The 24,099-nt window shown below is 38.6% G+C and overlaps 2 protein-coding genes across 3 annotated transcripts in view; one reads left to right on the top strand and one right to left on the bottom strand.

The window, feature by feature from the left end:
• Positions 1 to 24,099, bottom strand: part of LOC129769152 (uncharacterized) — a 314,394-nt gene that overhangs the window by 120,572 nt on the left and 169,723 nt on the right. The window lies entirely within an intron of this gene.
• Positions 7,135 to 7,599, top strand: LOC129766839 (S-phase kinase-associated protein 1-like). Its single transcript, XM_055767440.1, has one exon. The coding sequence runs from the start codon at positions 7,135 to 7,137 to the stop codon at positions 7,597 to 7,599; it is 465 nt and encodes a 154-aa protein (XP_055623415.1).

The raw sequence follows: 24,099 nt of genomic DNA, 5'->3' as shown, positions 1-24,099 counted from the left end.
ACGTCGTGTCATCTCGAAAAACAAACGACCGAAAATCGACCTTCTGAGATTCCGACAATTTTGCATGCTATTTACTAAACTGACGCGAAGACCCTTACAGCCACGATAAATACAATAAGGTACCGCGACTTGTGAGAAAGGTTTTTCAGCCATCTTGGAATTTGTATGTAAACAATCAGCAATATTTTGCAATATATGTTTTGCTTTTTGTTTGTGGAATTGCTTTAGTTGCAATAAGAGCATTGAAAAGTTGAAAGGTAAGTCTTTTACGGTTAAAGTTAGGTTTGTGATATACTCTCTCATTTTATGTTTCAGCTAAAGAGAACAAATCGACTCTCGGTGTCTTTTTTCAATCGTCCTCAAAAAATAATGAAATGGTAAATTTATCAATATACTGAAATACCATTTTATTCAAAAACCCTTATTCTGCGCCGTGTTTATTTCAAAATTATATTTAATGTAACTTTTAAAAGTATGACGTCCCATTTTTTCTATTATAAATGTCTGTTCGTTTTGATTACAAGAAATAAATATTCGCTCGATTAATCGAAAACTGAAAAACAATTATTTGAATGATTGGTATGATGCCTAGGACAAAATATATGGACGTAAGAATTATCAAACGATAATTGTATTTAACATTTCTTTCTGAATTTTACATCTCTCAAGTGTACGTACTTCTCGAACCGCGAATTTACTTGAAACTGGAAAGTTCATTCGCTTCTAGTGTCTGCACGATTTTTCTAGGTTCCTAAGTTTAGAAGATCGTGGTAGGACAGACATATTCCTGTTTGCACAAATGCAAGCGAGGACATAAATACTCACTGTTTGCATTTATTTGCAGAGCCGATTTCCCCAGAAACCTTGGTTTTGAAGTCTGTGTTAGGGGAACACATTTCAATCGGAACAAAAATACCCAATATGAAATGTATATGGACTTGTACGAATTCGCAATGCCGATTTCCCCACGCTCCATGGATTTGAAGTCTGCGTAGGGAAACACATTTCAGTCGGAACAAAAATACCCCCGACTTGCATGAATTTGAAATGCCGATTTCCTCCAGGCACCTTAGTTTAGAAATCTCTGTTAGGGAACACATTTCGGTGGGAACAAAAGCTCCCCTTACTTTCAAGTGTTTGCAATGCCGATTTCGTCATCGTTGCTTGGTTTTGAAGTCTGTGTTAGGGAATATTTTTCGGTGAGAAGAAAAGTTCCCCTACTTCCATGTATTTGCAATGCCGATTTCCCCAAGGCTGCTTGCCTTTGATGGCTGTGTTAGGGAAACCGTAAATCGGGCCAATCAAAACGAAGCAGTTAGGGCGTTTAGATAACGCTTAATATTTTACAGTTATTCAATTGTTTATCTAATGCAAAATAACATTTTGTTAGTTGCAATAGATGCGTAGAAATATTCCCTATCAATTGATGCAAATATCTTTTCGATCCAGTAAGAAATGTTCGAGTTATAAGCATTCGAAATCTTTCACTTTTTCCTGCATGATCTGTGTTTAGGTTTTCATTTTACCCTCCATATATTCCGGTTAGACGTAGTCCCACGTCAAAATTTAGACATCTCTATTTGCAGTCAAATCCCTTTCCACAGTTCCTGTATATTTATACCGTTTCTCCTCGCGCACTTATTGACGACACGGTCACACCTTTAGTATATATATATATATATATATATATATATATATATATATATATATATATATATATATATATATATATATATATATATACACACCTTGCTTACAGAATACCTGGTGACTGTCTAAGGGTAAGGTGACATTGGCTCGGAGTACGCACGAAAATTTGATTGTACGAAGAGAAACAAACAGTTTTGTTCTATAGAAGCTGGCGAATTCGAACGAAGCAAGGGGGGAAGCAATGTAACCACACCAATACAACTCAATATGGTTGTTTACTTTCGCTATTGCATAAAATTAGTACGACCACTTATCTGCATCCAGTGTCACCGCCGCCTAAGAGTCCCCGCACACTGCAGACTTTTTTTTAGCCGATAGTTTGGTCGGGTTGGGTTCCTAGTGCGCACACCGAGCCAACCAAACAGTCAGGTTGGTAAAGATTGCGCACACTAGCCAACTGTCGGTCGAATATTCTCGAAAGACTATTTAATTTGTGTTTGACAACGGAGGAAAATCAAAAAGAGATTCAGAGAGCATCCCATTCCCAGTGATTCGCACGACACGTATGTCGGATACCAAAATTGAGAGCGAATGGAGAGCTGAAAGTGCATTTCATATGATTGTTTCACCTGGTATATATAGAGGCGCCTTGGTATTGATTAAACGGACGACCGATATTTGACCGACCGAATAGTTTGAATGTAATCGGGAAGCCTCACAAACTTTTTCATCGGCCGGTACTGAATCGGTGTAGTGTGCACATGTGCATATCGCTCCATACTGATTAAGTCATTCGACCGATCTATCGACCGACAAAAGTCTGCAATATGCGGAGGCTCTAAGTATATTGGTTGTGGATCAATGACATACATATGAGGTGGAGCAGTAGGCAGAGTATATTTGGATTGGTAAACAAAATATGGTGTTGTCATTATTTGCAGGCAATATGAAATGTATATGGAAGAGACGAAACAACATTTGAATAATTCACAAATTGATGATGTAATGAGCCTAAATGCTCATGAAATCTTGTAACTGATTGTTTTTATTAGATGATAATTGTATTGTGACTTACTTCCATCATTTAAGGAGCAAAAACGTCCAGAGAACAGTCTTATTTTTAGTCCTCGGAAATAGCAGAATTTTCAATGAAATGTTGCTTAATTGTACACTATTTTTCTCAAATCACAGGCAATGGTATTGGGAGCCTTCAAAATATCATCGTATCATCGCGGAAATAACGAAAATTTGTTTGTTTATATGAAGGTGAGAGAGTGAAAATGACGCACAAAAAGATCACTTTTATTCATCTTTTCCGACATAATTTGACAAATATCCACTGCACCCTGTCACATTATATGCATATTCATATTCAGCATATTCAGAACTCTACGAAAAGGTCTGTTTTTAATTGATATAAAACATGCCAAAAAAAGCGTATTCTCATAGATGTGGAAAGTAATTGAATGTAAACACAAATATTGACGTCACAATGTGGAAAGTAGCTATGACAGCGCATGCTGTCACGCACACTACGCTCGCAAATTCTGCCATCTGCTCCACCTAATAGTCCTTCTCATGGGTTGTGGATCTCGTTTACTCGAGATTCTCGGAATTCATATCGGCACAAACACTTCTTTTATCAAAAACTGCCAAATTCTCACTTCATTGTGTTGAAATCAAGGAGTTGACCATATTTTTGTAGCTCGCGTAGAATGTCATAACCAAGGCGCCTAGAAGTATATACTAAGGTGGGCCAACTTGCTAAAACCACTCTTCAGCCATCTTGGAAGTCTACTGTGTTTTGTTTGTAAACAAAACACAATACGCTATTGCCGAAGCTCGCTCGTGATCAGTCTGTCTCTTTCACGCTACCAGCAAATAATTCCCCTTCTACTTTCTTCCGTGCTGTTTTCATATACCGCTCCCCTACCAACTTAGTGACGAAACGGCCTCACCTAGTACCATAAACCCGTCTTGGTCATAACCAAGGCGCGTAGAAGTATATCCTAAGGTGGGCCAACTTGCTAAAACCACTCTTCAGCCATCTTGGAAATCTACTGTGTTTTGTATGTAAACAAAACACAATACGCTTGTGCCGGAGCTCGCTCGTGATCAGTCTGTCTCTTTCACGCTTCAAGGAAATAATTCCCCTTCTGCTTTCTTCCGTACTGTTTTCATATACCGCTCCCCTAACCCACTTAGTGACGAAACGGCCTCACCTAGTACCATAGACCCGTCTTGGTCATAACCACCCCAAGCCACACTCACATTGCTATTCGATATCTGTAAACACATACAACACATTGTGAAACAAACAAAAGAAATTCTACGGCTCAACCGTTCGACTGCATAGACAGCTTTATTTGGCAGAGCTGAGTTTGAGCCTAGTGATCCCCGATAATCGTTCGATTAATCGAATCAGTGTTGAAAAAAATCGTCTTCGCTAAGCTCAAATGCATAGATTTTCGGGCTAGGTTGCATCGAAAACCTATATACTCCAAACGAAAATCAAAATGACAGATCCAGACAACCAGTGAATACGAGCAAATGAACTTTTGTTCTTCAATATGTTTTGAAGGTTATTTTTTCACCCAATGTCATTTTCATATTGATAATTCGAGACGTCAGAACTGAATCTCATTTTAGCTAAATGAATATCAGCTATTGTTTACTTTTAACCTGTGGCTGCTGTGTGCGGATGGTTTTTAATTAGTTCTAATTTTTATTGTATTGCTGCTTGCAATACGATAAATACAGCGTTTAGGGATCGTTCGTGGTTTTTTGCTTGTTTTTATCCAAATGTTTTATGAGCCCGTGCTGCTTTGCAGCTGCCGTGTTTGGAAAGTTCACTGCCAGAACGAATTTCATTTCGAATGTGATGAATATAAATTTGATGCTTTTGATATTTGAAGTATGAATAACAGCGGAATTGTGAACCCCACTCAATGCCACATTCATTCATTATAGCAAATTTGTTCATGCGTCAGCGATATGAACAAAATGAACTCGTCTGTTATTATCATCAATATAATGAGGGAAGTGTGTTTCAAGCTGGAAAAAAGTCATTTACACTGAAATAAAATCATATTCGTTACTCGTGAATATTTGTTGATATTCTAAGACACTGAATCGAATGCTTCCTACAGAAATCGATTATTAATCGAACGAATACTGCCCAACCAATAATTGGCGATCTAACGCAAAACGTAAACGATCGGTGAGACATCTGGATTTTCTTTTTGAACTAAAAAAATGATGATAAGGTAACCTACAACTCAAAAACAAATCACCTATATTATACTTCCGGACTTTCCAAGGTAGTTCTTACATGCAGGAACCATGTATTTTTTAACTTGTTTTTGATTGTGCTCTCGAATTTTCTTTTTTAATGCAACCATTGTCAACATTTATACAATTTTTGCTACTGGAGGAGGTAAGAAAATAACATGTTACATATAAAATTGCGCAGAATTAAATTTCTTCCAAACTCATCACAATCAAATAACCTTCATGGCTATAACATTGTTATTTATGGAAAGAACTACAAACTTTCAATAAACTCACATTGCAAAATTTAAAACCATCATCACTTTTACCGCAGCGCCGCCTAGGTGTAGATTTGTACGTTAGATCGCCAATCGAAGCAAACGAATAATTTACGCCGATTAATCGATCCAAACCCAGAGAAAAAGAAAAAAAACGTTTGGCTGCTGCAGTTTTATCCTGAATTAGTAAATGAAGCTGAATGCCGTCAACACGAATCGAGCTTCGTTTACGATCTTAGGGGAGCGTAAAAGATAATAATTGATTTTCAGGCGGAATGAATACTTTTTTTGGTTCCAGATGCTTTCTAGGAAATGAGAAATATTAGTCTAACTAATTATTTCTCTCAGTGTGACGATTAATCGATTATTTTGGGCGATTAATCGTATCGAAAAACAAACTGCTGAAAAGTATTCGATTAGCTGATGAACGATTAACACTCCTATACTCGCGCATTGGTCTGTCAGACCGAGAAATCAATAATTCGTTCATTTCTCAGAAAATATCAACACTACGACTTTGCGATTCTCTCTAGCTTCGTTATTCGTCGTTCGTTATCGTTTAGCGTATCGCATGTGTTGGTACAAAGGGGACGTGTGTCACTTTTTTAACACTTTCGGTCTGAGACACCGACGCGAGTATAGGAGTAACATTTTTGGACAAGTGCCTTTTTTCATATTCTAGAATATTGTTGAATGAAATGTTTAAATTAATGTTAGTGGTGTGGAATATTTATAGAATATAATGCACAAGACTATTGCCGGACTATTCTTATTTGATTTCAATCTCTTTTGTAACTGGATTGAATGAATCCATATATTAACTTTTCGTTGATATATTCGTCTTTGAATGTTTGACTTTCGTATAGTTATTCGCTAAATATAATGGTCATACATATACACACTTATGAAAGAATTTCACTTGTGGAAGAATTGTAAACAGTAACCTATAAACTAATCGGTGGCTTATGGAAACTTTTAACGGTTACAGTTTCGGGGATATTTTTTTATAATGGACAATATCTACAAGAAAACAAGAAAAAGAAAAGGAAGTTCCTAGAAATCTTTTTATACAATCTAATTCTTAGTTTACCAAGAATACAGAGAAAAAGAATATTAGAAATATGCAAACTTTATATTCCAGAACCTTTATCATCTATCATTATCTAGAAGGTCGTTATACATTCTTCTCTTCGATAAAAGACCCGAAAAACACACAACAACTGCATGAAATGTAAAAAATATGTTTGCTTCAAGCATGCAGTTATGCTATGTTTCGATTCTTACTTCAATGGAACCACAATCGATTAAAATGTTGTAATGTCATTTTAACGCTCTTTATACTTCCATGAATTATATTCAGTTGCTTACTTTTAATTAATATCAGTGAAAAATTCGAATTTCGTTATTTGTGTTGGAGTATCAAAAATTGCTCTGTTTTGATGAGGCTGGATTAGATGACTATTAAAACATAATAAAGACGAAGAAAACATAGTTTTTGGAGTTTTTTCATTCTATCATACCCTCTTCTTCAAATAAATGCCAATAAAGACTGAAATATACACAATGGCAACATTACAGAGAAGTTTAATTTTCGGTCTATGACACCGTGCGCGAGTATACGTGTTATGATTTTGCACGCGAGTACAGGAGGGTTAATTTAAAAAATCGGAGCTGAGCTCTTTCAATGGTGCCTACGCTTAATTTGTGTTGGTTCAGATAGGGACACCAGTCCCTTGCTTGAAATATATCCTATATCTATACCACTACAATTGGATTTAGTGTGTATCTTCCTATGTACACACACACATACACACACTTGAATAATGCATCGTATAGACAACAGATTCAAGAGAATGATATCTGCTCTCTTCTTCCCAGTCAAATTCATCGGTTCCGTTCAGCAAGTGATAAAGAAAGAAACGCGTTAAAAAGCAATATGACAACGATTAGGCTGCAATCGTCGGATGGCGAAATTTTCACTGTCGACGTAGAGGTCGCCCAGTACTCGGTAACACTCACCAATTTGATGAATCGTGGTATTGGACTAGGTGAGAACGACGTTATCCCACTGGCGACCGTAAACTCGCGCAATCTCACCAAGGTGCTGGAGTATTACGAGCACCACAGGAATGATCCGGTAACCGAACCCATTCATCGTCGCCCTCGCCGAAAATGCCCACCCAGAAGACGTTCCAACAACATCAGCAAGTGGGATCAGAGATTCTTGGACATTGATAATGGCGCGCTGTGCGAGTTGGCACTGGCAGCTTATTGTCTTGAATTATCAAAGCTTCTGAATGTAATTTGTAGTACTTTTGCCAATAGACTGAAGAGAAGAACACCCGAGGAAAAGGAAGAAGTGATGAAATTTTTGCGAGGCGAAGGATTCGATATGGAATGATACCGCTGTAATGGGATAATAAGATTCGATAAAGTTCGATGAAAATACAGTCGTGTTTCCAGAAAACAAATGTTTTTATTATTTGCTGTAGATTGTGATGTATATTGTTTACGATCATGGTAGTATTGGTCAATCATATCTCGCAATCCGCGATGACGAATGTACAGTGTCGACGTCTCGTGGCGATATAAATGCTTGTAAGGCGCCTCGCACACCGGAGCAATAAGCAACTAGCAACTATCAACATGCAATAAGCAATATTATCGCCAATGGATTTTTCCATTTAATCTTTGTTGATCTCGCATACCGACGCAATACGATATCGCTGTCGCCTTTACAGAGCAACACATGTCGCTAGCAACACGGCGTGTCGGTTGAAGAGCAACTTATCGCCCATATTTTGACAAGTTTCGTACATTAAGCCGATTGTTTGCATAATGTCGGGGGTTTTTATTGCTCTGGTATGCGAAGAACAACAAAATATGTTTCCTGTTGCATATTGCGTATTGCAGTTTGCTAGTTGTTTATTGCTCCGGTGTGCGAGCCGCCTAAGGTACAGGCAAAACCTTTTTCCGTGCGATTCAAAAGTATCGCGCAAAAATAGATTGACGATTACGTTTTTTTAACTAGCATGTCAGACGGAAGTTTCAAATTGATAGAATTTGAAAGAAAATTTTTATTTGATGTTATTTGACATCTTTGAATATTGAGTTCTAGTTCTAACTTTTTTCTATAAATTTCCTGATAGTTCCATAGAAACTTATTGACCAATTTACGTGCGAATAAAATGATGATGTTTTGTTTTTTTTGTATGAAATTCGTTTAAATTTGTTAGAAAATCCGAATTTTTCTTCAAATTTTCCGGATTCAAGTATTATTTCCACGCTGAAAAAGTTAGAAAATTATCTTACAATGTGGTATGTATATTATGAAGAATGGCTTAAAATAAGTGTTGTAGCTATAATTTTTTCTCAACTAGGTAAACGATGAGTAGCATATGTTACGTTAAAAATACTGCAAATCCTTCTCGTATCGGCCCTTACATAATCAATTATATCAGCCAACTTAATCAGCCATATTCTGTATTCCGACGGATTTCCATTTCGTTCTTCTTTCGAAAATTCTCTATTCCGAACGTCTTGCCCATTTAAACTTCGAAGAGAAACAGATCGAACGAATTGCAAAAACAAATCGAACGGAATACAGAATGAAATTTTATCAAGTCGTCCGAAATATTTCAAATCGATCGAAACACAAAATAGGGGTCAATATGATATTGATTTCATCGCCATTATCTATAGTTATAATAATCTGTATGCTTTATCAAACTTAAAATTTTCGAAGATTATCTATGACTCTAGTCAAATCGCGTGTTGAAGCCATCGTGAATTTATAAAACTCTAACTTTCTTACCATGTACTGACGACATTTAGCTGTTGAAATGAATCTAAATAGAAATGAAATGAATAATCTCGACCGAATCTTGTTTTTCACTGTGTAGAATAAACAAACATCATCACTTTTGTGGTTCTGGGCTCTATGTAGGTGTCGCATGAGCTGATTCAGATTTGCGAAGATTCGTCAATTGACGATTTAACGATTGGACGTTTAACTAGTTGAAAAAAATAATATGAGGTTGTGTCGAAGACACGACCGCATTATTGACGTAGAACTACGCTGTTATTCAAGTTATTTGTTTATAACATCGGATATTATTTTAGGATGCTGCGAAATTTTCATTTCGCACTATTCACAAAAGAAACGCCTCGAGAAAAATGACTTTCTCATTCTCGAGACAAGCGCAACTGTCAGCCTTTGTGTAGAAAGTTTTGCTACTGCCATGTGAAACCAAATCAAACTATCATGTGAAACCGAATTCCAGAACTATTATTTTCTTGGTGAGCCGATGATAGCCTAGCTTGATGATCCCCCACACTATTGTGTAGTTCAGAACCCTCATTGAATGGCGTCATTTAGATGTAATGATTGCTATGCCTGATACATCAGCGAGTGACTAATTTGGTCGCATCCACAGCTCAATCCGAAACGAAGACATATGATGACACAAAACAAAGAAGAGCAAGCAATGTTCGTTGCTTCGAATTCAGAACGATACTGAAAGTTTGCCTTCCTTCCTTGTTTGAGACTTTAAACTTCTTCAGTACATTCGTATCTAGCCTTCAAAAAGACTCTTGGAAAACTTTATCCATCATATTACTCCTCCACCCCCACTGCCTTGAGAAAGGCATTCAATCCCTCGTCGTCCAGCTCGCCCAGAAACAATGTTGTTCAGTCGATTTCCTCACGAAGAATGAAAGTTTGCCTCAGCGAGATCCACTGTTTATACTCTAGGCAAATGTTCCTCTTCGTTTTTCTTCTTTTCCTTTGTTCACGGAGACTTTACATTTTGTGATTTCCCCTTCGTTGCTCGTCGATAAGTTGCTCGTTATTGATAGCTCTTTTCGGGAAAGCAAACAAATGGACAGAACAAATGTATGAGGAAATGGGAATGCTTCCAATTTTCATCAATTTAAACCATGTACAGACTATGGGATTGTAATGTATATTACATCAAACAAATCTTAGGGAATTTCCGATTCGTTTGGTATGTAAAACGCCATAATCCGTTCGCGGAAAAAATAGTTATTTACGTTAACTTTATTTCATAAAAACGTGACCTGTTTTCTGATTTGGCTCCCTTAATGAAAGACGTAGTTCTACGTCAAAAAATAAAGTAATAAAACATATGCCAAGCCATTCTTCATAATATACATATCATATTAAAAATGATGATTTTCTAACCTTTAACATGACAAATTTTTGTTCTTGTTGACAACGACGCTACACTTAAGAAAATTCTCGATAGAAAACTACCTAATACCTTTGGTTATACAAACATTAGTACCATATCTTTTTTTTTACATATTACCAACCGTATGTAAAATTAATGTCAGATGCAATACAAGAATATACCAATAATGAGTACGGTAGAAAATGACTATAGATTGGTTGCATTTATCTAAACATTCGTTATATTCACCATTTCTCTCAGTGTAAGGTGAAACGAATTCTTTCTTCTCCCCAATTATGCCGGATTTACAATCATCTACAATGTGCGCGATTTTTATCTTCAGTAATGCCGGATTTACAATCTTTCACAATTTTTTCAATAACAATTTTTATTCGTCAACCAATCAAAGCAAAGCGCGAAATCACCCATGACAGTGCGAAATAAGATAGAACTCTCCAAGCTGCGAAAGCTTGGCTGTGAAAATCTCGTTGCTTTGACAGGAGATACTACATACATCAGACAAGTTGAACAATATATGCTAGATGAGAGGAGCGATTAATTGAAATAAATGTTCAGCTCTATACATATGAAACGCTTAATCAAGTGAGAGCTGAGTCGATCATCTATTGCAAGCGTATTGCTGCATAATCATAATTCTTTTTACACATTTTTGTTAATATTCTTTTGAATTAGTTTTTCAATTATTAATCATCTGGAATTTTATATTTGCATTCACACTTCTAGCGATATGATTTTGTTCCAAAAATCGAGTACGACCTTGTCCATAACAAATAATGTCAGTATGATTAGAGGGATGCAGGTTTGACAGACAGATTATGAAAGATTATCGCGCACCATTGTAAAGAGCTGCACTGAAAAATATCGCGAGTGACTATATCGCATGCCATTAAAAGTCTGCATTGTAAAGGAAGCATTAGACGAATAAACTATTTCAGATCCGGAATTTATCCGAAGTCAGTAAGTCTTAAGTGTTTCGTATCTCTATGTGCTTATTTGAAGAGTTTGAAATTAACAAACTATCAGAAAAAAAGAGCATTTCCAATGTGCAGAATTGGTAAAGAATTCTGCGTGCACAACTGAAATCAGTCACTAATGAAAAACGCCATGGAAAGCACTCAGTTTTGCAGAAGGATGAGCCGAGCTTCCGATTGACACGATACCTTTGAAGACGTCCGTGGCATATTTTCTGCGAATCATCAAAAGAGAGGAACCCATTTAACCCTTTCGTCACCCCATCACCCAGATATGGGTTACACTTTCCTCGTTCCAATTAAATAGGATTTTTGAAAAGGAATTTGATAGAATAGGCACCTAAGTGTAACTATAGGATATGTAGAAAAATAATAAAATTATAACCATGTCATTATAAAGTTTATACTATATTTTTTTATGAATTTATAGCGGGGATGGTTTGTACTGCAGATTTTTGTGAAAACCATATAGGGGAAGTGGGGGCATAGTGGTCACCCTAAGAAATATGCCCATTTCCAGCGTCCACATACCGCTTCAGTTCCCGTTTTTCGAAGAATATTATAGTTCAACTCATTTTTGTTCAAGATAGCATTCAGCTTTTACTATAAAAATGCTAAATAGTACATTTTTCATCATTGGAAAAAAAGATGAAAAATCGAATTTTTTTTTGCTTGGAGGTAAAGGTGTCACCTAGTCGGGAAAAGTTGTCACTCGCACATATCAAGCTAAATGGGATAGACTTATGCGTTTTTTCGTTCAAATTTGTTCAAATCATACTTGATATAGTGTAGGTACATGTATGAAATAAGTTTGGCCTATTCACCTAGAGTCTCAATTTAATTTTTCTCATGCATACAAAAACGTAGTAAGAAACACATAACGTTCCGCATAATAAGGCTTCGTTTAGTTGGAGTAGCATATTTTTCCAGGGTCAATGCCACACGAACTTGTGTTACGAAGCGTACAATCCGGGAGTGGTTCCAAGACATAATCAAACAAGAATATATCAGCAACGTCTTAGAAACAAGGTTCATCATTTTCGAGGACGAAACATAAAAATCGACTCTCCTCTCAATCGCTTCGAATGGGATTACTTCGGCTTTAGCAGTCAACATGAATAGTTCATCAGTCCATCCTTGCTCTCAACGCTCGTCAATTTATTTCTAGTCAATTCAATTCTAACAACTGGTTATTTTAATTGATGTGACGAATGAATACAAATCTGCCTCTTCATTTTATCTGGCTTCAATCCACCACTACTACTCCATCGTGACATGTACCTCGTCGCTCGCGTTCAAAATCTTATTCTAACCTTCATATAAAGTGAAACGAAGACTTCATTTCTGATATAAAAAGTCACAGTAGGGTTCTGTCCGAGATACAATCGCATAGTTGGCATAGGATTCCGCTAAACTATCTGTCGCTTGCTGATTTTGGATATGTTTGAGAAATTACATCGTTCAACTCTTTGCTGATGATTTTGTGGCTCTGAAAAGGGCAATTTGATTTGGTTGTTGGGTATTGTTTGTTAGTTTCACCAGAGTAACAAACAAGTGATGATGGCATAACGATGGTAATTAGCCGTTGGATACCTCACGATAGATGATGCCGGAGTGCAATGAGGTGTGATACGATACGATATTTAGTATGGTATGTAGAACATATGGGAAATCACTTTCTGGAATATTAATTCACTTTTCCAATTTTTCCATCCTTATGAACTTGGGTGAAGATGAACACAACAAAAAATCGGACGATTCCCTCTCCAGCGGAAATACACATTGGTTTTGGACCTAGGACTACGTCTTACATTGAGGGTGCCAAATCAGAAAACAGATCACGTTTTTATGAAATAAAATTACCGTAATAACTATTTTTGCTGCGAACGGATTTTCACGAATTGCATACCAATCGAATCGGAAGATTTGTTTGATATGCTATACATTACAATCCCATATCTGTATATGGTTTGAATTGGTGAAAATTAGTTCTGTTCTGTCCATTTTTGTGCCTTCCCGAAAAGAGCTGTCAATAACGAGCAACTTATGTAGCCACTAGAATGGAAACAACGAAGAGGGATAGCGAAAAGATAATATTTGCGAAGTAAACTCCACCATTGCATAGTAAGTAAGCTGTCGCTAGCGTGTAAGGCATCGATACTTTTAATTGCCATTCGTATTTGCTCTCGTGCGTATCGACTCTGTTTTGATTCAACAAGCTCCTAGCTTTGTTGACGGTTTTGACCGAGAGTCGAGAAACGATTTTTCATAAACGGTCATTCTCGCGATGTTTCGTTAAATACTCAGCGCAATCCGTGCATTGATATAAAGAAACAAATTGCCACATATGACCAAAGCCGATCGCTAAGTTCAATTGTACTGGTGCATCTCGTGTGAATCGCTGTGAGTGAGAACGTGAGAACGAGCACCGGACTGAAAAGTGCACAATCGCAGCGGCGTCTGCAATCATCCGATCGAGCAGCAGCCGTTACCGCAATCATCGCACTGGTGTGCGTTAGCAAGTAGTTTTATTATTTTTTGTTTTTTTTATTAGGTTATAGGAATCATTCAAACTATTGCAATTATCAGCCACATAAATGATGGATGAAGGTGGGGGGTCTTTTAATATGGAGATCTCCTTCGATGACTCCCTTTCCGTTGCACAAAAAGGTGCCGGAAAGTTGCTTAAGCGCGTTCCGTGTGATACAGAAGAGTCGTCGATTAAAAAGCCCCCCTCTAAGAAATCCACAAACCTCGCCACTCATCCCCCGAACCCCCCCGTTTCAACTCAACCATCGACCTCGCATTCCTCATCTGTTGCTCCTGATCCCTCTCAACCATCCACCTCATCTCCCCCCTCTACCGTCCCCGTTCCCGCCAAAACCTCGTCCTCGTCTTCTTCTTCTGTTTTGTCCTCTCCCCGTGTCAAGGTTTATCCAGAGGATGCACCTGGAACTGGTCCATGGGTTGTTTTCTTCCGGCCCAAACCCAACGGGAAATCGCTGAACGTCATTCAGATTATGAAAGATCTGACAAAAAATTATTCCTCCGTGGTCGAAATGAGAAAGGTTAGACCGAACAAACTGCGTGTTGTCGTGGCTGATCGGAAGCAAGCTAACGAGATTGTTGTCGACAATAGATTCATCCTAGAATATCGCGCCTATGTGCCCTGCCATAACGTAGAAATTTCGGGGGTGATTACAGAAACGGGTCTGACGAGCGAATTTATAAAAAAGGGAGATGGCATATTTAAAAAGCTTCCTCTGTCGATAGTTAAAATTTTGGACTGCCAACAGTTAGGAAAAGTGTCCCAGGAAGAGGGAAAAACAAAATTCACGCCGTCCGACTCGTTTCGAGTAACTTTTGCTGGTTCCGCCCTCCCTGACTACGTTATGGTAGACAAATTGAGGCTACCACTGCGACTCTTCGTGCCAAAGCCCATGACTTGCAACAAATGCAAGTCAGTTGGTCACACAGCAGATTATTGTGCCAACAAGGAGCGCTGTGCCACTTGCGGAGAGCAACATGTGGGGAAATCCTGCAATGCGACTGAGCATAAGTGTCCATATTGCGGAGGATCCCCACACGTGCTCTCAGCTTGTGAAACTTACAAGAGTCGCTGGGAGAAGCAGAAGCGCTCTTTAAAGGAACGCTCGAAACGTACTTTTGCGGAAATTTTAAAGGGCGCTTCTCCACTGGCTCAACAACAACAACCAATCTCAACACACAATACCTTTTCCGCGTTGCCAGTTGATGAAATGGAAGCGGACACAGCTAGCGAGGGCACACCGTTTATTTTCAAAGGGAATCCCCGGTGCAAAAATGTGACCACTCCCAAAGTTCAAGAACAAGTCCCCACGGTTATATCCTCTGTTAGCTTGCCTAAAAAATCGAGTGCAGCGGACAAGCAAAATCAGGTTCCTCCTGGCTTCCGTGGGAATATTTCATCTTCGAACGACCCAGCACTCGAGGGGACATCAAAAACCCCAACTGTCCCTATTTTTCCATCCAGTTCAACTTCCCAATCGGGATTTATAAAGTTGTCTGACCTTTTGGATCAAATCTTCAAGTGTTTTAATGTTTCCGACTCCATCAGAACCATTGTCATCTCAATGCTTCCAGTATTAAAGACAATTTTGCAACAATTGATGCAAACATGGCCTCTCCTTGCAATGATTATCTCTCTTGATGTCTAATTCAAATAGAGAGGTCGGAGATATCACTGTTTTACAGTGGAATTGTCGTAGTCTTATCCCTAAATTGGATACATTCAAATTTTTAATTCATAACTTCAATTGTGATGTTTTTGCTCTGTCCGAAACTTGGCTTTCTTCGCGAGATGATATCTCTTTCCACGATTTTAATATTATACGCTTGGACCGTGATGATAGATACGGAGGGGTGCTTTTGGGGATCAATAAGTGCCACTCATTTTTTAGAATTGACCTTCCAACTATTGGAGGGATCGAAGCTGTTGCTTGTCATGCAAACATCAGAGGCAAAGACCTCTGTATTGTCAGCTTGTATTGGCCTCCGAGAGCTGCGGTTAGCCGCAAACAACTTGATGACATGTGCTCACTCCTTCCTGAGCCACGATTGATTTTGGGAGACTTCAACTCTCACGGAACTGCCTGGGGGGAACAGTACGACGACAATCGTTCATTGTTGATATATGACCTTTGTAACAGCTTCAATATGACCATTTTGAACACTGGGGAAACAACACGTGTACCTAAACCTCCTGCTAACCCAAGTGCTCTTGACCTCTCGCTTTGCTCGCATTCACTATCGTTAGATTGCAAGTGGAATGTAATCCAGAACCCCAACGGTAGTGATCACTTGCCAATCAAAATTTCCATCACCATTGGGTCGAATTCTTCTGAATCTATAAACATGGCATATGACCTCACAAGACACATTGACTGGAAAAAATATGCGGACGCGATTACTCTAGCCATCAATTCCAGAGATGGTTTACCTCCATTGGAGGAGTATAACTTCCTTTCTCGTTTGATCTATGACAGCGCGGTTCGCGCTCAAACGAAGCCCATCCCAGGTTCCACTCTTCGACGAAGGTCTCCCAATCCATGGTGGGATAGCCAATGTTCCAAGCTTTATCAGGATAAATCGAATGCATTCAAAGCTTTTCGGAAACGTGGAACCATTGAAAATTTTCAGTCGTATTTGGACCTTGAAAATCAATTTAAAAACTTGATCAAAGGAAAAAAACGTGCTTATTGGCGAAATTTCGTGGAAGGTTTGTCACGAGAAACGTCAATGAAAAAATTATGGAAAGTGGCTCGAAATATGCGAAATCGCTCATCAACGAATGAAAGCGAAGAATATTCACATCGATGGATTTTTAATTTTGCACGGAAGGTTTGTCCTGATTCCGCTCCTGTGCAAAAAATTGTTCGAGACATACCACAAGATAGGTGCGATCTTGATTCCGAGTTTTCGATGGTAGAATTCTCTCTTGCTCTCCTTTCTTGTAACAATTCGGCTCCAGGATCGGATAGAATTAAGTTCAACTTGTTGAAAAACCTCCCTGGTGTGGCGAAACATCGCTTGTTGAATTTATTCAATCGGTTTCTGGAACATAATATTGTTCCAGATGATTGGAGACAAGTACGAGTTATAGCTATTCAAAAACCTGGAAAGCCCGCGTCCGACTTCAATTCGTACCGCCCAATAGCAATGCTGTCTTGTATACGGAAATTGTTGGAGAAAATGATCTTGTTTCGCCTTGATCGATGGGTTGAAACGAATGGCTTACTCTCAGATACACAATATGGGTTCCGCAGGGGCAAGGGGACGAATGATTGTCTTGCGTTGCTTTCTTCAGAAATTCAAATGGCTTACGCCGGAAAAAAACAAATGGCTTCAGTATTCTTGGACATTAAGGGGGCGTTTGATTCAGTTTCAATAGAGGTCCTGTCAGACAAATTACACTCTCGGGGTCTGCCGCCTCTATTGAATAATATGTTATATAACTTGCTTTGTGAGAAACATTTGAATTTTTCTCATGGAGATTCGGCAGTGAGTCGGATCTCTTACATGGGCCTCCCTCAGGGCTCATGTTTAAGCCCCCTTTTGTACAACTTCTATGTAAGCGACATCGACAATTGCCTTACACAAAATTGCAGCCTAAGACAACTTGCAGATGATGGAGTGGTGTCTGTCGTAGGATCAAATGAATCCGACCTGCAAGAACCCTTACAAGATACTTTGAACAATTTTTCAACCTGGGCCATTGAGCTAGGGATCGAATTCTCCACGGAGAAAACAGAGATGGTGGTTTTTTCTAGGAAGCATAGACCAGCAAAACCAAAGCTTCAACTTTTGGGTAAACCGATCACTCATGCTATGTCATTCAAGTTCGACTCCAAATGTACTTGGGGGGCCCATATTAGGTATCTGAGTAAAAAATGTCAACAAAGAATAAACTTTCTCCGTACAATTACCGGCACCTGGTGGGGAGCCCATCCCGAAGATCTTATAATGTTGTATCGAACAACTATTCTCTCAGTGATGGAGTATGGCAGTTTCTGTTTTCAATCAGCTGCCAAAACACACCTCATTAAACTCGAGCGAATTCAGTATCTTTGTCTCCGTATTGCGTTGGGATGTATGCCCTCAACGCATACCATGAGTCTCGAGGTTTTGGCAGGCGTACTCCCACTAAAAGATCGCTTCAATTTATTATCTCTTCGGTTCCTCATCCGGTGTAAGGTTATGAACCCATTGGTGATCGGAAATTTTGAGCAGCTGATCGAGCTAAATTTTCACTCCGGATTCATGAGTTCATATCATGAATTCATCTCCATGCAGGTTGATCCTTCTTCGTATATTCCCAACCATGTTTGTTTCTCTGACTACATAAATTCCTCTGTGCATTTTGATCTGTCCATGAAGCAAGATATCCATGGATATTCAGATTACCAACGATCGAGGATCGCTCCAACGATCTTCGATGAAAAGTATGGGGGTATCAATTGTGATAATATGTACTTTACTGATGGGTCCACTATAAACGAGTCCACAGGATTTGGAGTGTTCAACGAATTTTTTAGCACCTCACACAGTCTTCAGAATCCTTGCTCAGTGTATATTGCTGAATTGGCAGCAATTCATTGGGCGCTGGACAGCGTCGCCTCACGACCTGTTGAATACTATTACATTGTAACGGACAGTCTTAGCTCTGTCGAAGCTATCCGTTCAGTGAGGCCGGAAAAGCACTCGCCGTACTTCCTTGAGAGAATACGAGAAATTTTGAGTGCTTTATCCAGACGCTGTTATGTCATTACCTTTGTCTGGGTCCCTTCACATTGCTCAATTCAGGGTAATGAGAGGGCTGACTCATTAGCAAAGGTAGGTGCAATTGAAGGCGATATTTATCAGCGTCAAATCGCCTTCAATGAATTTTATTCCTTAGTTCGTAAAAATACCATCGCTAACTGGCAACGCAAGTGGAACGAAGATGAATTGGGCCGGTGGTTCCACTCGATTATCCCTAAGGTTAGCCTCAAACCATGCTTCAAAAGTCTGGACTTGAGTCGGGACTTTATTCGGACCTTCTCCCGACTCATGTCCAATCACTGTTCTTTAGATGCGCTGCTTTTTCGTTTCAAGCTTGCCGACAGCAATCTCTGCGTTTGTGGCCATGGTTACCACGACATCGTACACGTTGTTTGGTCGTGCGAGCTATATCTTGTCGCCAGATCGAATTTAGAAAACTCCCTTCGGGCTCGAGGAAGGCAGCCCAATGTACCGGTGAGAGATGTGTTGGCTCGGTTAGACCTTGATTACATGTCCCAAATATATGTTTTCCTTAAAGATATCGATCTTCGAGTGTGATTGTTCTTACATCCTTTCCCCCCCATTTTCTCCTCCTTTTCGTCCTTCGCGAGCTAACGGTTCCCTAACATTGGAATAAGTTAAATTGTTAATACATATTAGATGTGAGGATAGTTTAAGAATTCAGTGTGATGTGTGAGTATGAATGTGAAAGTGAGTGTGAGTGTGAGTGTGAACATGGTTACAATCTCCTTACATCCCATCCTTTTCCTAAAGAAAATGTGTCACCCTTCTAAACTCGAGTCGACCGCGAGTAATCGGTTTCCTATTTCATTAACCGTAGAATTAAGAAAACATGTTAATAGTAAAAGTATAGTTGAGAGTTTGGCTTCTTTAAACCTATGTAACTGAGCCTGTACAAATAAACGAATTATAAAAAAAAAAGTGGTCGTGTCTCGAATACAACCCCTTGGATTTTTTTTTAATGAAAATTAAAATAAATCGTTTCATATTTGAAGTCATTTTTAACACAACAGCTACCATATACAATTTTACATTTACACTTGTGCTAAACGTTTTACAATGCATGATCAGTATTGATATGAAATTTCACGAGGCTACCAGCACTAATGTTCCAAATTTATATATTTTTTTTTTTTTATCCAAACTATATATTTTTATTAAGGCTCATATGGCGTCAACCTGACGGGGCCGGGAGTTCAATATTTCGACAATGTTTGTCTTATAACTATGTTAGTAATATGTAACCGATTACTCGCGGTTGGCTCGAGGTTAGTATTACAAGTGTTTTCGTAATTGTGATGTTGCTGTCTTCAATGATCTGTACCTGTGCCCGACACGGGATACTTCCTATTGGGATGCAGCTGACCATTAATCAGCAACGCCCCCCTAGTCTGTACCCCATATCTAGCGTGGTGCGTCTTCTCGAGGAATCCAGGATAGAATGGTCACTAGCCGGCGCAATCATCAGCTCGTGTAGAGTTGTCATGAGCGGTACAACCTTTGGCTTTTGTTGAATCATCAGTGGACTGCACAACCTTTGGCAGATACACGTGTAAAGAGTGTGTGTATGTATTGCCGCGACTAAGTAAAAGTTTATAGATCGAATAGGATGGATACGAAACAGGGACACAACGAAGGAAAAATCATTAAACGTTGACATCGGCGTTCCTGAGGAACAGGTATAGATGAAGCAGAAGATCAGGATCACGGCTACCTAAGATATCCCGGACGGGGACATCCGATTGTCTGCCTTTTGCTCTCAGTGCTCTAGAGAGCTGAGAACGAGCAGCATGGAACCGGATACACGACCAGACAATATGCTCGATGTCGTGGTAGCCATCGCCACAATCACAAAGATTGTTTGCTGCGAGCCCAATTCGATAGAGATGCGCGTTTAGGTTGTAGTGATTGGACATAAGCCGAGATATCACGCGAATGAAATCACGACCGACATTCAATCCCTTAAACCAAGCTTTCGTCGAAACCTTAGGGATAATCGTGTGTAACCAACGACCGAACTCATCTTCAATCCACATGCGCTGCCAACTAACGAGTGTGTCCTGACGAGGAATGTGAAAAAATTCGTTATAAGTAATTTGCCTTTCAAAAAGTGTGCCTTCTGAAGCGCCCACCTTAGCTAGCGAGTCCGCTTTCTCATTCCCCGGAATCGAGCAATGAGAGGGAACCCATGCTAAGGTAATCTTGAATAATTTTTCGACCAAAACACTCTATAGATGTCTTATTCTTGTTAGGAAATAAGATGAGCGTTTATCAACTTTCATTGAGCGGATTGCCTCTATTGAGCTGAGACTGTCTGAAAAAATAAAATAGTGGTCGATGGGCAATGTTTCAATGATCCCTAATGCGTAATATATCGCACCCAGTTCAGCGACATACACGGAACAAGGATCTTTGAGTTTGAAAGAGGCACTGGAATTTTCATTGAAGATGCCGAAGCCAGTGGACCCGTTTATGCATGAACCGTCAGTAAAGAACATTTTATCAGATCTAACTTTCCCATATTCTGCCGAAAATATCTCCGGAATGTAATCGGAGCGTAGATGATCTGGGATTCCATGGATCTTTTGTCGCATGGACAGATCAAAATTGACAGAGGAATTGCAAAAGTATGGGAAGCAAACTTGGTTGGAGATGCCCGGTGAAGGGTGCACTTCATGGGTAAGGTACTCATGGTATAGAGACATAAAACTTGACTGAGGAGTCAGTTGGAGTATATTTTCGAAGTTATCAATCACCAATGGATTCATGATCTTGCAACGGATGAGAAATCTGTAGGATAATTCTGTGAACCGAAGAGTAAGCGGGGGTACTCCTGCCAAAACTTCGAGACTCATCGTATGTGTCGAATGCAAACACCCCATGGCTATACGCAAGCAACGATATTGTATTCTCTCCAGCTTGAGAATATGAATCCTGGCAGCTGATCGGAAGCAAAAACTGCCATATTCTAACACTGATAATATCGTTGTTTTGTATAACTGAATGAGGTCTCCTGGATGGGCACCCCACCATGTTCCGGTTATTGTTTGGAGAAAATTGATTCTTTGCTGGCATTTCTGTTTCAAATACGCAATGTGTATTCCCCAGTCACTTGATTTGCAAATATAATCTTGAATAAAATTTATATTTTATTTGCTTGAATTAATCGTATCACTTACCATACTTGCAATAGAAGAATGCCCCCGACTTGCATGTATTTGAGATGCCGATTTCCCAGGTATCTTGGTTTTGAAGTCTATGTTAGGGAAACACATTTCAATAGGAACAAAACTTCCCCCAAACTGCATGTATTTACAATGCCGATTTCATACTGTCGTGAGCTTCGGCAGCAATGCTGATTCCCCCAGACATCAATCAGAACACGTGGTTTTTCATTGAGATGCTTGAGTTCATTATATTGTTCGTCAGTTTTTTCCATAAATATATTATTTCATTTTCACTGTAATGAATTGTTATACAGTGCCCAAATCGTCTGATGTAGAACTCTCGTAAATCTATCAGGAATATTTATCTGAGCAATAGTTGTGAGTACTAGAGGAAGCTTGTAACATCGATTTCAACCAATCAGAACGCGGTATTTCCGTTTGTTTAAAGGTTGAGATTTTCAAGTTGTTCGGAAGTTAGTTTCATTGAATATATTAATTTATATTAATACAGGGCGGACTCGATTATATGCAGTTTTTGATTTCTTTTAACTGTATATAATCGAATCCTGTATATAATCGAGTCAAAAAAAAATTTTTTTATTCGTTTGTTTAGAGCAGGGTTTCTCAAAGTGGTCGATATCGATTCCCTGGGGTCGATTTCGGTTTCCTAGGGGTCGACAGAAACGAAAATTGATTTTGGGGGTCGACGGGGTCTGAATATCGACCCCTATAACATAACACAAGTTCTTATTTGAAATTTTCAAGATGCTCCATAAGTTGTGTTACGTGAACAACCCTGTTATGAGAATGACCAGAGTTGCCACATTTGATCCTGTGAAATTTTCTGAATAAATCTGTATCAAAAAACTAACGAAAAAAATGGAAAAGGTTTATTTTCATTTTGAATTTATTGTTCTTATTTATGGATTGCCTAAGTCGTATCAATGCAACAAAAAAAATCATAAAAAGGTTTTCTCATAATAAATTGTATGATGTTTATACATGGTTTTGTCTAACTTTGCTTTTCTTAAATTTTCCGTCAATTTCATCCTTGACGCTCCTCCTTGAGCCGATACATAGTTTTTTGCTTTCAAAATAGAATCCATAATTGTGAAAGCCATCCGATTTCAGAACTTTGTTTTGTTGGCATTGTGAAGCGAGAATATTCACTCAACACATGCTGATGAATGTGGAATTATCAAAAAGTGTCCCAAAAACATCCTTAGCAGGAATGGAGAAGTGAGGTGACATTCCATATGGTTCAGCATTTTTATAAACCAAGGTACATAGTTTCATGACTCAACGGTAAAAAAACAAAGTTTATCAGTAAGAAGGTAGACAGTAAAAATGAACTGGAATTAATTGAACATTTTAATTTGAATTTGAAAAAATATCTTTAAATTCTGTATCTTTGCAGAAAATCTGTAATTCTGTGTATACAGATTCTGTATCTGAAATTTGGCGAAAAATCTGTAAAAGACAGAATATTCTGTATATGTGGCATCCCTGAGAATGATCAATACCTTAGTAGAAAATATTGTTACTGTACATTTTAAAAACTCAACAAGACGATGAGTGTGCACGCGATGAAAATAAAAAAGTACAAAAAGTACAAGATGAAAAATTCGGCAAGTAAAAAAACGTGAACAGGTTCGTGCAAGATAATGTGTTTGAGCGTACGAGTCCTTCAGGCATGTTTAACATTTCTCTGTATTTTAAACATATAGGGAAAAAGCGGTTAAAATGAACACCCTAAGGAATATGCCCATTTACTGCGTCCACATACCGCTACAATTTCCGTGTTTCAAAGAATATTACAGCTTAGCTATTTTTTTGTTTTTATTATGAAAAAAATAGTACATTTTTCATTTAAAGGAAAAAAGGTTTAAAGTCGAGTATTTTTTTCTCGTGCGGTTAAAATGATCACATGGTGGTGGTAAAATGAACAATTACACATATCAGATAGATTTATGCGTTGTTCCTTATCCCTATCCCTTCCTAAACATTTTTGAAATAGTAGGTACATTTATGAATCAAGCTGAGCTTATTCACCTAGAGTAGTAATTAGAATTTTCTCATACGTACGAAAACGTAGTAAGAAACACATAACGATTCACGTATTGAGGTTTGGTTTTGGTTGAGGTGGTATATTTTTTCAGGGTAAAACCCACAAAGGAACCCCTTGAAAAGCAACATGTGATGAGGTAGATCAGATTTGGAAAACATAACA

The sequence above is a fragment of the Toxorhynchites rutilus genome, chromosome 2 (genome assembly GCF_029784135.1).
Source record: "Toxorhynchites rutilus septentrionalis strain SRP chromosome 2, ASM2978413v1, whole genome shotgun sequence".
Classification (NCBI taxonomy): Eukaryota; Metazoa; Arthropoda; class Insecta; order Diptera; family Culicidae; genus Toxorhynchites; species Toxorhynchites rutilus.
This window is presented reverse-complemented; position numbering and strand designations above follow the sequence as displayed.

Bases quoted from the DNA above. Each gene is read 5' to 3' on its own strand.
- LOC129766839 (XM_055767440.1), top strand. From the start codon at position 7,135: ATGACAACGATTAGGCTGCAATCGTCGGATGGCGAAATTTTCACTGTC.